At 40.2% G+C, this 12,229-nt stretch overlaps 1 protein-coding gene across 4 annotated transcripts in view; it reads right to left on the bottom strand.

The window, feature by feature from the left end:
* CUL4B (cullin 4B) overlaps window positions 1-11,575 on the bottom strand; it is a 38,837-nt gene extending 27,262 nt beyond the window's left edge. Inside the window, exons 1-3 of one of the 4 annotated variants that reach the window (XM_010341707.3) lie at window positions 11,485-11,575; window positions 10,191-10,733; window positions 8,039-8,154 (exon numbers count right to left, since the gene is read on the bottom strand). In XM_010341707.3, coding sequence (XP_010340009.2) covers window positions 8,039-8,154; window positions 10,191-10,733; window positions 11,485-11,512 — 687 coding nt within the window. In that variant the 5' untranslated portion in view covers window positions 11,513-11,575. Of the gene's footprint in view, window positions 1-8,038; window positions 8,155-9,886; window positions 10,056-10,190; window positions 10,734-11,302; window positions 11,462-11,484 lie in introns of those variants that run through there. The other 3 variants (XM_010341706.2, XM_010341708.2, XM_074392138.1) reach the window with 3 other exon arrangements.
* Window positions 11,576-12,229: the final 654 nt, after the last annotated feature.

Raw genomic sequence — 12,229 nt, 5'->3', positions numbered from 1 at the left:
GTCATATGACTTAGTGCGTACTTCATCTTTCCACATTTCCCATTTCCAGTACTTTTCTAAGTGCTATTTATCCCATTTCCTTCTGCTATGTTCCCTTCTCACATAAAACAGTTCTCGACACATCTACTTATCTTCTCACACAAGATACCATATTCTCTTAGTAATCAATTACATCCCACTCCTTCCACTAAGTTCCTAATTGCCTCAGCTACCAGTGACTCACATGGCGCTTGCACCCATCTTACCATACTGACATGTCATTGAGTCAATACTATTTATCTCCCCCCAACCACTGGATACTTCTTACACAATACTACTTATCTTTTTATGTGTATATCTTGTCTCTCTGACCCCTTAATGACAGATTGTATGGTCATCTATCTATAAGTTCCTTAACACTTTTTGAGCTTTGAACCAAGTGAATACGTAAGTATTCAAAAAAACTCTAGCAATGTGTCCTGCACATAGGAAGGGCTTCCAGTATGACAAAAGTTGCTAGAAAACATGTAATTACAATTGAGTGTGCTAGATGCTATGATAAGGCTAAGTACAGAGATGAGGCCCCTAACCCAGCATTTAGGGGAGGGCAAGTCAGAAAAGCCTTCCTGGGAAGAAGCTAAAGGGAGAGAGCTCCAAAGACCCAGAGGGAAATAGACAAAAAGTTAGTGGAAATAGTGAGAAATCGAGAATTAAGCTGGGCTTTATAACACATAGCCTCACCTGGGTTTAGCTGGAGGGTGGTTTAAGAAGTTTAAGAAAGGGAGCAGCATCTAAGGTGAATTTTGAGGTCAAGTTCGAAGGGAACATTCTGTTTTTCTAATTTAGCCTTGACTACTTAACCTATAGATCAGATCTAGTGATTTCCCTTCCTCAACAACTTTCCATCAGGCTTTTTCTGTATTGTGATGGAGCAATCCCATAACAGGTATGAAACAAACAAACAAACAAACAAACAAACAGAATTATGTGGTACATGGTCTGCTATCATTTATGTAAAAAAGGGACAAAGTAAAAACATACACAGTTGTTTTTACATATATAAAACATCTCTGGAAAGATACCCAAAAAACTAATAATGTCTGTCACAAGGAGAACTAACTATGGGGTTGGAGGTTGGGGTGGAAGTGAAACTTTTCACTACATGCTCTGCAATACTTTTGGGGCTTTGAACCAGAGGAATATATTAGATATTCAAAAAACTCAAATACTTGCCTTCCCCAATAAAAGCCTTTCTAACTTCCCCACCACCACACTTTTTAGCGTGGCGTTCTAGGCCAATCTTACCATTTTCGTCTCATGTCTGATTGTAACTTTTTTTTTTTTTTGGAGATAGTCTTGCTCTGTTGCCCAGGTTGGAGTGTAATCTTGGCTTACTGTGACCTCTGCTGCCCAGGTTCCGGTGGTTCTCCCGCTTCAGACCCCCAAGTAGCTGGGATTACAGTCATGCACCACCATGTTCAGCTAATTTTTTTGTTTGTTTGTTTTGTTTTTGTATTTTTAGTAGAGATGGGGTTTAACCATGTTGGCCAGGCTACTCTCAAACTCCTGATCTCAAGTGACCTGCCTACCTCAGCCTCCCAAAGTGCTGGGGTTACAAGTGTGAGCCACCTTGGCCGCCCCTGATTATAAACTTTTTTTTACATATCCTGTGATCTGAGTAGTCCACTTTTCTCACTTTTGAGCAAGATTTGGAGTGGTGTCTCTGAAACGGTGGCTCCCACCAGGCACAGTGGCTCACGCCTGTAATCCCAGCACTTTGGGAGGCCAAGGCGGGTGGATCACAAGGTCAAGAGATCGACACCATCCTGGTCAACATGGTGAAACCCCGTCTCTACCAAAAATACAAAAGAAATTAGCTGGGTATGGTGGTGCGTGCCTGTAATCCCAGCTACTCAGGAGGCTGAGGCAGGAGAATTGCCTGAACCCAGGAGGAGGAGGTTGCGGTAAGCCGAGATCGCGCCATTGCACTCCAGCCTGGGTAACAAGAGCAAAACTACGTCTCAAAAACAAAACAAACAAACAAAAAAAGTGGCTCCCAAAATGTTTTGACCCAAAGCCACAGTAGGAAATTTATCTTATGTCACAATCCATTGTACATAAATTTATGTAATTAAAATCTTCATGAACCTATACATCATTACTGTGTGATGCATTCTGATATTTGCTACTTTCTTTTTAAATAATGCTGTCACGAACTATTAATTTCATGAATCTATTAGAACATAAGTAGGGTACTTATGCTCTCTTACAAGCACTAAGTGCTCTCCATAACCCCAAGATATCAGTCCAGTTTTGGACACAGTAAGCAGTCATGGACTGAACAAGGAATGACTGTTTACTAAGTACTCTTCATCCTATTACTGCTGGGATGGAAACAGGAATAAGAAAGTATTTGAGATAAGCTCTATTTTACTCTAGATCTTTGAAAGTACTTTAAAAAATATATTATTTTAAATATGTATTTATCATTTATGTATTTTTACATATTAGTATTTATTATTTATACTAATAAAACCTGGAAGTTCAACAGCATAATTATTACTATTTGTAATAAACAGATTCTAAATAACTTTACAAGTCTTTTTTTTTTTTAAGACCTGATTCTTGCTCTGTCTCCCAGGCTGGAGTGCAATGGTGCGATCTCAGCTCACTGCAACCTCTGCCTCCTAAGTTCAAGCAATTCGCGTGCCTCAACCTCCCCAGTAGCTGGGATTACAGGTACGTACCACCATGCCTAGCTAAATTTTGCATTTTTGGTAGTGATGGGGTTTCCCCATGTTGGTCAGGCTGGTCTTGAACTCCCGACCTCAGGTGATCTGCCCGCCTTGGCCTCCAAAGTGCCTGGATTACTGGCGTTTGAGCCACCACACCTGGCCCAGAAACCCCATCTTTTAATAAAATAAAATAAAATAAAATAAACAGCAACAATAGTACTGATTAAAGATTCAGTAAAAAGAGAAATACATAATAGACTAAGCTTTAAGACATCTATAGGGTGACAAAAGTTACACAGAATCCAACAGCTAGTCATCAACACTGCTAAAAATCTAACTGCTTTCTTATAACCACTGACTGCTTAAGCAACCAGATTTTACAATGGATAATAACCTATTCTATTTGCTTCTAGTCCTGTGGTCGTCTACTCTATAAATGAGTCACTAATAGAAGGTTTCATTATTTACAGTTTATTTCACAAAAAGATAACCAGAGTTCCCATTAATAATAATAAAGTCATTTTCATCAAAATTGAAGTATGGACTAGGCTTGACTTTAAACAGCAAGAGATTTATAGTAAAGATAAATGTTACACTCTCCTGTACAAACTTCCAGCATCTCCAAAAAAGGTAGCTGATCTTAAAATACTGTACTAGGCCGGGCACGATGGCTCATGCCTGTAAGCCTGGCACTTTGAGAGGCCAAGGTGGGGATGACTGCTTGAGGCCAGGAGTTCGAGAACAGCCTGGGCAACATAGTAAGACCACCCACTCCCCCATATCTCTATTTAAAATTAAATAAATAAAACACTGCAGCATGAGCTCAGAATAGGATTATGAAAATAATCCTACTTAAAATATTACTTATTAATAGTAAAAAAAAAAAAAAAAACTCACACTAAAACCAAAATTCCAACTTTAAGATACCACATGTGGAAACAGGACACATTCTTTATAAGCATAGAGGAATACTGTTCCTAGAGATTTTCTTTTTCTATTATTTTTTCAATTTCATTAATGGTGTCCTGCTGAAGCACAATTGGAATGTAATCTATTTATCAGCCAGTTGTTCTGGACCAGTGTAGATTTAGAATTTAAAAATGTGTGGTTTCAGATCTCTAAAATAAAGTGTAATTTTTAAATAAAGACTTATTTTCTAAAGACTCAAACTATGATTGATGACACATACCAATATATAGCAAGGACTGCGATAATTACTTTTTTTTGCAATATTTCATTTACGTCTAAAAAAACCTTGCCATATAGGTAGTGGTTAGTCTCACCATCTTGTAAATGAGGAAACCAAGACGTAGAGAAGTAACTCGCCAGAAGTCATATGATGAGTCACAGATCTGTAACCTAAGGCAGGCTGAACAACTCAAAAGTCACTGCATTTAATCAGTCTTATTTGTAGTCAGTCAAAAACAAGCAAGCAAGCAAACAAAAAAGTCAAATGAAAACATTAATCATTGCCTCACACCCACAGGATATCAAGGTTGCCAAGGAAAGATAATTTTAAAACTCAGGTCAAATTCTCATTTAAAATTACTTTAAAAAGACAATGTTTGCTTACTGCAAGTGTACTAAGAACAGCATGTTCTTTTATAGAAATTAAAAACTTAGTAGGCAGTACATGCAACACTAGGGACTTCCATACTTAAAGCTTTAAAGCAAAACGTTTTTTCATGCAGAAGTAAGTTCTGAGTAGACATATGACAGTAAGAGTTTACTTCAGAGGAAAAGGGTGGGACAGGGGTTTGGAGAACTTCTGTATAACTATATATTTCCATATTATTCCAATTTCAGGAGAGTACTTTTTCTTCTTTTCTAATTTCCCACTCAGGTAGATTGAGAGAGTACTTCTAATTACATTTCAACGAGCCAAAATCAAACAAACACCTGAAGTCCAGATTATATGAAATAGCTCTGGCCGGGCGCGGTGGCTCACGCCTATAATCCCAGCACTTTGGGAGGCAGAGGCGGGTGGATCACAAGGTCGAGAGATCGAGACCATCCTGGTCAACATGGTGAAACCCCGTCTCTACTAAAAATACAAAAATTAGCTGGGCATGGTGGTGAGTGCCTGTAGTTCCAGCTACTCGGGAGGCTGAGGCAAGAGAATTGCTTGAACCCAGGAGGCGGAGGTTGCGGTGAGCCGAGATTGCGCCATTGCACTCCAGCCTGGGTAACAAGAGCAAAACTCCGTCTCAAAAAAAAAAAAAAAGAAATAGCTTTACGTCCTTTATTCTCCTTTTTGAACTTGAACAGCTCAAAATAATCTTTCTGAGAACAATCCAAAGGAGCATTTATAAAATTAAGGTCAAAAACTATAAAAGAGCTAAAAACCAATGCTTTTTAATTCATTATAGCAAAAGCAGTAAGGTATTAAGAAAAATGCAAACAGTGAAGTTATAAGACTTGTGACTAGGTTAAAGAAATGCAACTGAACAACAGCAGGTAAAAGTTACAAAGTACGAGAAAACAAAAACAAAAGATGTAAGCTCTATGCTCCTGAAATAAAAAAATTTAACAGAACCAATATATCAGGAAACATATTTTCAAATCAAAAATATTTAAGGTAAAGTAAATAGGGTTCATTAACAACTACAATAAACATTTGTTATAAATATGGAATACATAAAATAACACATTGAAATTAAATATGCTGTATACCAGCATATCCAAATAAACACCATATAATATCCAAATAAACACCACTTATATACATGCACAGATAAAAACACTTTCGATGATAAAGAGTTTTTTCCTAAAGTAAAACAATTTAATTGCTTCAAACACTGTACTACAGTGGTATTCAAAGTACCAGAGTGTATCAGTGAGCTGGTACAGCAGTAAAAGCGCACTGAACTGAACTAGAAATCCAGTATCTCAGGTTGAGTTGTCCCTGCTCTGCCAATATGTGACTCTATGCAGGTTATTCAACTTCTCTGAGACTCAGTCTCCTTATCAATAAAGCGGGGATAGGCCAGGTGTGGTGGCTTACACCTGTAATCCCAGGACTGTGAAAGGTGAAGGTGGGTGAATCACTTGAGGTCAGGAATTTGAGACCAGCATGGCCAACATGGTGAAATGCTGTCCTTACTAAAAATATAAAAATTAGCAGAGCATGGTGGCAGGTGCCTGTAATCCCACCTACTCGGGAAGCTGAGGCAAGAGAATCACTCGAGCCCGGGCAACGGAGGTTGCAGTGACCTGAGATCGCGCCACTGCACTCCAGCCTGAGCGACAGAGTGAGACTCCATCTCAAAAAAAAAAAAAAAAAAAAAAGTGGGGATAATAACTACTACCCTGCATACTCCAGAAAGGGTTTCTGAAATGATTATATGAGATACTGTAAGATAAATCCCCTTTGCAGGCTGTCACATACACCATAAAAAAAAAATATATATATTGGACCATATGCTCTCTTAAGGCCTTTCCAAGTCTGGTTTCATACTTTGACTTTTATTGTTGTACATCTTAGAAGCCACATATATACTATGCCAAAGGAGCAAAATGAAATGGGCTTATTCATAACAGCTTAGTACTACAACTACTAGCTGACATTTACACAGCATTATAATGCTTATAATATTACATAGCATTATTACTATATGTTGCTGACTTAATTTTCATAGCAACAGAAACTGGTGCTCTCAATTGATATACAACAAGTGAAGCGGCTATACTGTGGCTTGTGAAAAAGTTTGACTAATGATATCATCTTGTATTTTTAAGATTATACTGCCTGGAGATGTTTTCCACAAATATCTTATTTGATGCTTATAAGCAACTTTGTGAGAGGGAGGGCAAATATTATTTCCTCTACTTTACACAAGAGGAAATTTAAACTTAGAAGGGTGGCTGGGTGTGTTGGCTCATGCTTATAATCTCAGTACCTTGGGAGGTTGAGGCAAGAAGATTGCTGTAGCCTAGGAGTTCAGGACCAGCCTGGGCAACATAGCAAGACCCCCATCTCTTAGAAAAACAGGAAAAAAACTGAGAGGGTTTTAGTACCTTGCCCAAGATTACGAGGGAACAGCAGTCAAAACTAGATCCCAAACCCATCTTCTGACTCCTAATCCAGGATTTGCCCATCACCATACTAGCTCTGCAACTAAAATAAACAAATACTGATAAACCAAACCAGCATCATTTCTTATAAGGTACTCACCAATACAAAAATTCAAGCTATTGTACTCTGAAGTATCTTTTAACACCAAATCCCTGACACTCTAATGGAAAGTAACTTCTTTTTTTTTTTTAATTTTATTTATTTATTTATTTATTTAGGGCCAACAGCCTTCCGAGCTGAGAGCCTCAGGGGTTGATAGCATTTGGGGCTGAAGGCCGGAAAGCAACTTCTTGAATTAACTGCGTGTTAAATACACAGTAGGGAAAAAATTCTTGGTAGCAAGAGACTGCCCTTGGTAACTGCCCTTACCATTATATTTAAGTTAAACATTTCCGTAAGGACCCATTTGCTAATAAGTAAAGAATCTGAACCTCAAACTAAGCTGCTGGACTACAAACCGCTGCTCATTTCTGGGCTAAGGTGTGTCTTGTAGCCCAGGATATAAGAAAAACATAAAAAGCAAGAAAAAAGAAATGTCTACTATTAAGAAGAAGGTATGAATAATATCTGCATGTCTTGAGGCCTTTCCTAAGAAAGAATTATCGGCCTGGTACAGTGGCTCACTCCTGTAATCCCAGCACTTTGGGAGGCCAAGGCAGGCAGATCACAAGGTCAGGAGATTGAGACCATCCTGGCCAACATGATGAAACCTCATCTCTAATTAAAAATACAAAAAGAAAATTAAAAATTAGCCAGGTGTGGCGGCACGCATCTGCAATCCCAGCTACTTGGGAAAGTGAAGGAGAATCACTTGAACTCAGGAGGCGGAGGTTGCAGTGAGCAGAGATCACGCCATTGCACTCCAGCCTGGGCTACAGTGAGAGACTCTGTCTCAAAAAAAAAAAAAAAGAATTATCACACTAGAATGACATGTCACTAGAAATCATCTTTCGGATCCTTGCTATAGGATTTCATTATAGGTAGAATTTCTATTATACCAAGGTACACCTAAATGTAATTCCTAATCAGAACGGTCAAAGATAAGCACAACTTACACCTGTATGACTGTACCCATAGTTTCTGTGAGAATACGTGGTCTAATAACAGAGTTCATCAAATAATGGAGAAACTAAAATTAGAAGGGAACCAAAAGTCTACTTAAGAACCTATTTTGGAAAGCAAAATCCACATACATCCCACCTCAATTTATGGTAATCAAATTTGGTTATCCATATTAATACATACATACCTGGTAGAGTTCTTCTAAATTATACTTAATTGAAGTACTATTCTGAATAGCTTCCACTGCTTCTTTCAGTTTTTGCCAGGTTTCATCTGTGTAGTTTTCTGGTAACTTAGGCTTATCTAGATGATACGTAAAAGGTTGGTATCAGAATACTATGTCAGATATAGTAACCAAAGGTCCATAAAATACAATAGTATTATTATTTTTAGAGTAAATTGTGATCTATATAACTATTACACCTAATCATTAAAGTAACCACTGTATTTAAGTTTAATATAAAGAATAAAATTTGAAATGTCATAATACTGTTTAAGTCATTTTGACTCACCTATTAAAACTGAAGGTGAGGTTTTTCTCCTATTGATTGTATTGCTTCAAAAAAATAAAAATTCAAGAATGACCATAAAAAACAACAATCCTGATCTTATTTCATCATGTGTAAAACCTAAGTCGACATGACTTTTTAACCTGAGATTTAAAATGTCTATGTGCAAAGTATTTTATAAACCTCTTAATCTTCCCAACAATACCCTGAGGAATCTATTTTACAACCGAGGAAACTGAGGCTGGAACTCATTTGGTAAGCTTGCCCAAGGTCATCATAGCTAGTCAATGGCAAAGCTGGGATTCTAATTCATGTCCGTTTGACCCCCAAATTTATGCAACATCTACAGAAATACATACATCTTAACATTTATGATCAGAATGACATTTTTAAAGATTGAAACATCCAAGTAACTCCAGAAAATAGCTGCATTTTCAGAACAGAAAGAAACATCTTACTACAGGCTTTAAACTTCATTGACTAGCAATGAGCAGGGGAAGAAAAGTTTAATCGGACAAACCAAATGCCTTAATAATGTGCCTTTATTTTAGGAGGGAGAGAAAAAAAGAATCTCTGAAACAAATTTGCAAATGCAATCAGGATCATTACTCATTTCTTTAAAAACCTTTGGTTATTAAATCCATATATTTTTAAGTGAAATAATGAACGTTAATCAATTACAATTCATAACGACTTCAGAAAGCTCTCCGATTAAATCAGAAACTGAGAGCCTGGATATGGGAAGGTAATGATATAAAAAAGAAAGGGTTAAAAATAGACAACACCATAGCCATCGGCTTGAGACAAAATAAAGCAGATTCCTGATTTCCACACAATGTTGGAATCACAAGCATAGAGAACCTAATCTTCTCAATACTAATATTTAGCCACAAAGCACTTATCTCCTATATGTTACTTAAGTTCATTCATTTACTTCTCTATTTAATGAACACTGTAAGCACTGATTACCTGGAAGTTAAGGGTGTCGAAAAGTAAGTCAGAAAAACAGAAACACATTCAAAAGATAAAAATTAATTCAGCTCAAATACATTTTAAAAAATTGCTGATTCTATATTTGCATCAATGCATTTATAATACTCTCCATCACATATCTCAAACACAGTCTGAACAAATTTTCCTAAAAGCTGCAGGTCGATACTTTAAAATCCATTTTAGTGATGGAAAAAATAGATGTAGTTATTGTTCCTATCTTTAGACTAGTGGTACACAGAGTTACTACTTCTGTGTATACACAATGTTTTTCACTTCCAAACCCTACCTTTGGAAAGAAATGCAGAGAACGTAAATAAATTGTTCTCCAAATATTGCTTCCAAATGAATTTCATGAATACAGTATAAATCTAATTATAAATCTTATATGAGCATTAAAAGATCACCACTGCTACCTGCATTTCTAGGCACTGGATAATGTGGCCTACTGAAGCATAAAAATAAAAATCCCAGCAGTGCCAAGGCTTGCTATGCACCTGAAATAAATAAACCTCTTTAGAATACAAATTTCTCACCTGTAAAATCCGGATCAATCATACTGATTGTCAGTGTTATAAGGAATAACAGATTAAATACAATAGGTTGAGAAAGACCTCAAAATACTGCACAGAAACACCCGGTGTATGCTTCAGCACAAGGATCCTAACCACCCCCGGAAAATGAACCCTCCACCAAAAAAGGACCTCCCCTCCACCTCATTGATTATGCATAAAACATTAGGCCACCTCCAAACTGTTTAATATATTAACATAAATAGAGCACGTGACCCCTCGAGTGTCAAATCCTTAGTAGGTGATTATGGATTTTGGCCTTGGTTACCTTTAAAGTTCTTGATCACTAACTTCTTAGCAGAGCCAGGCTTGCTGTTAGCAAAGCTAGAGACGGTGGTAGAAGATTTGGCTAGGCCGTTTGCATGATGCACCGAAGCCACAGAAGAGATTAATATACTCTTATTTTTAAGTTGCTGCTGCTGAGATGTTGCAGCAGTTGGTGAAGATGAGGAGGAGGAGGAGGAGGATTCCTCAGCCATCTTCGCATCAAACCCTACAAACTCCAGGGTGTCTTCAAAACGCAGCTTCTTCTGTATCGGTACGTGGCTGGAAGCAGCCACTGAAACCCCCAGGCAGAAGGACGAGGTTGAAGGGGATGCCGAATCCCTGGGTTGTAAAGGAGGAGTGGAAGAGGAGGAAGAGGTGGAATCAAAGTCTTCTCTCTCGTTACTACTGTTACTGCCGCTACTGCTGCTGCTGTTTAACTTTCTCTTCTTGGCAGAGGTGGGCGGAGTGGTGCTGGTATTACCATCAGTGGCAGATCTGACCTCCTGAGCAGCAGCAGCAGCTGAGGGACTGGGGGAAGAAAAACCTGTTGGAAACATGAAAATAGCGGGGTCAACAGGCAGAGGAGCATCAAAAACCTACGTTTATATGCCTGCGTGCGTGTAGGAGAGAAGGTGGCAATGCTAGAGGGGGAAGGGAAGAAAGAAGAGAGGAGAAACACAGAGGACGAGAAGGAAAGTGAAGGGGGGGACTACACCGGGGGAATGGGAGGGTTTGGGAAGGCGGGTAGGCTGACACCAGGAGTGAGCAGAACGAGGGGGGAGAGCGAATGAGGAGGCAGACAGGTAAACGGCCGTGCCGTCCCCCTCCCCTGCTTTTCGGTCTCTCTCCCCCCTTTCTGCGGGAGCGACTCAGCGAGTCTGTGAGGCTGCAGCTCCTCCTCCTTTTCTCCGTCTCCCTGGGAGGGGAGACGCGAGAGGCTGTGGTTGGGGGGAAGGGGGAGGGGGAAAGAACCGGGGCTTGTTATTGTCAATAGCACAAGAGGCTAAAGATGGCGCTATTTCCGGTCACGCGGAGCCGAGTGAGGGCGGCGTCAATCTCTGGGAGTGGGGGTGAGGGAAGCGCTGCAGCTGCCCGGGGGGCGAGGGAGCTCACGCGTTGGGGGGACGGCGGGAAACGAGCGGCTGAAGCGCCCTAGACGCCGCGCTAGTTCGCTCCTGTTCCCGCTCCTCTTCGCGCTCTCCTTTCCTGTCTGCGCCTTCCTTCCCTGGCCCACCGGGAACTCCCACTCCCTCCTTAACGGTCCCGCGGGAAGCTTCGCGCCGCTGCGCCCTTACCGGAAGTGACCGGGCAGACACTTTTCATAGCGCCCAGATCCCAAAGCCCCCAGGTCCGCAGGACTTGAGTGGGGGGGTGGGGTGGGGGAGGGAGAAATGGGGGGAAGAAAAGTGGATAGGGAGGAGGGGGCGGGCCTTCGAGACACCTTCGGAGCTCCTGATTGGAGCTTTCTGAGGCGAGGGGGTGGGGGTGGCGGGAGAGGAGCGGGAAGGAGTCTGAGGGGGAGGGAAGGTAGTGACGGCGAGGGGCGGAGTGAGGTAGCTGGGAAAACGGAGGTGGAGGAAGAGGAGGAGAGAGGGAGGGACGGAATAAAACGTCAGTGTACGGGAGAATGGAAACTTTGAAAGAGATAAAAGAATAAGGAGTGGTTGCAAGGCTAGGGGAGTAACCCTAAATAGAGGAAAACATAATCATGCCATTATGCCCGTTGCTGGAAAGGAATGTCACGATGTTAACATAGGAAAAGAAAAAAAGGAACTAAGGAAGAAAAGGACTTTTTGATTCGGTGCCGCTATTAATTGTTTCTCTTTTATCTTAAGGCACCACAGACCCAAGGCTGAATCAGGCCTGAGTTTTGATGCCGTACTCATTCTGGTAGCTGTAAATCCTTTACCTTCCTACCAGGAACATTTTCTAAGCTGGCTGGCCAAATTAAGGGTGCATTCTAAGGTGAAGAAATAGGAACGAAACTAACTCCTCACCCACCCAGCACTATGCCCAGACCGTCGTAACCCCGACTCCATC

The sequence above is a fragment of the Saimiri boliviensis genome, chromosome X (assembly GCF_048565385.1).
Source record: "Saimiri boliviensis isolate mSaiBol1 chromosome X, mSaiBol1.pri, whole genome shotgun sequence".
Classification (NCBI taxonomy): Eukaryota; Metazoa; Chordata; class Mammalia; order Primates; family Cebidae; genus Saimiri; species Saimiri boliviensis.
Note: the sequence above shows the minus strand (reverse complement) of the source record. Positions and strands in the feature narration are given on the sequence as shown.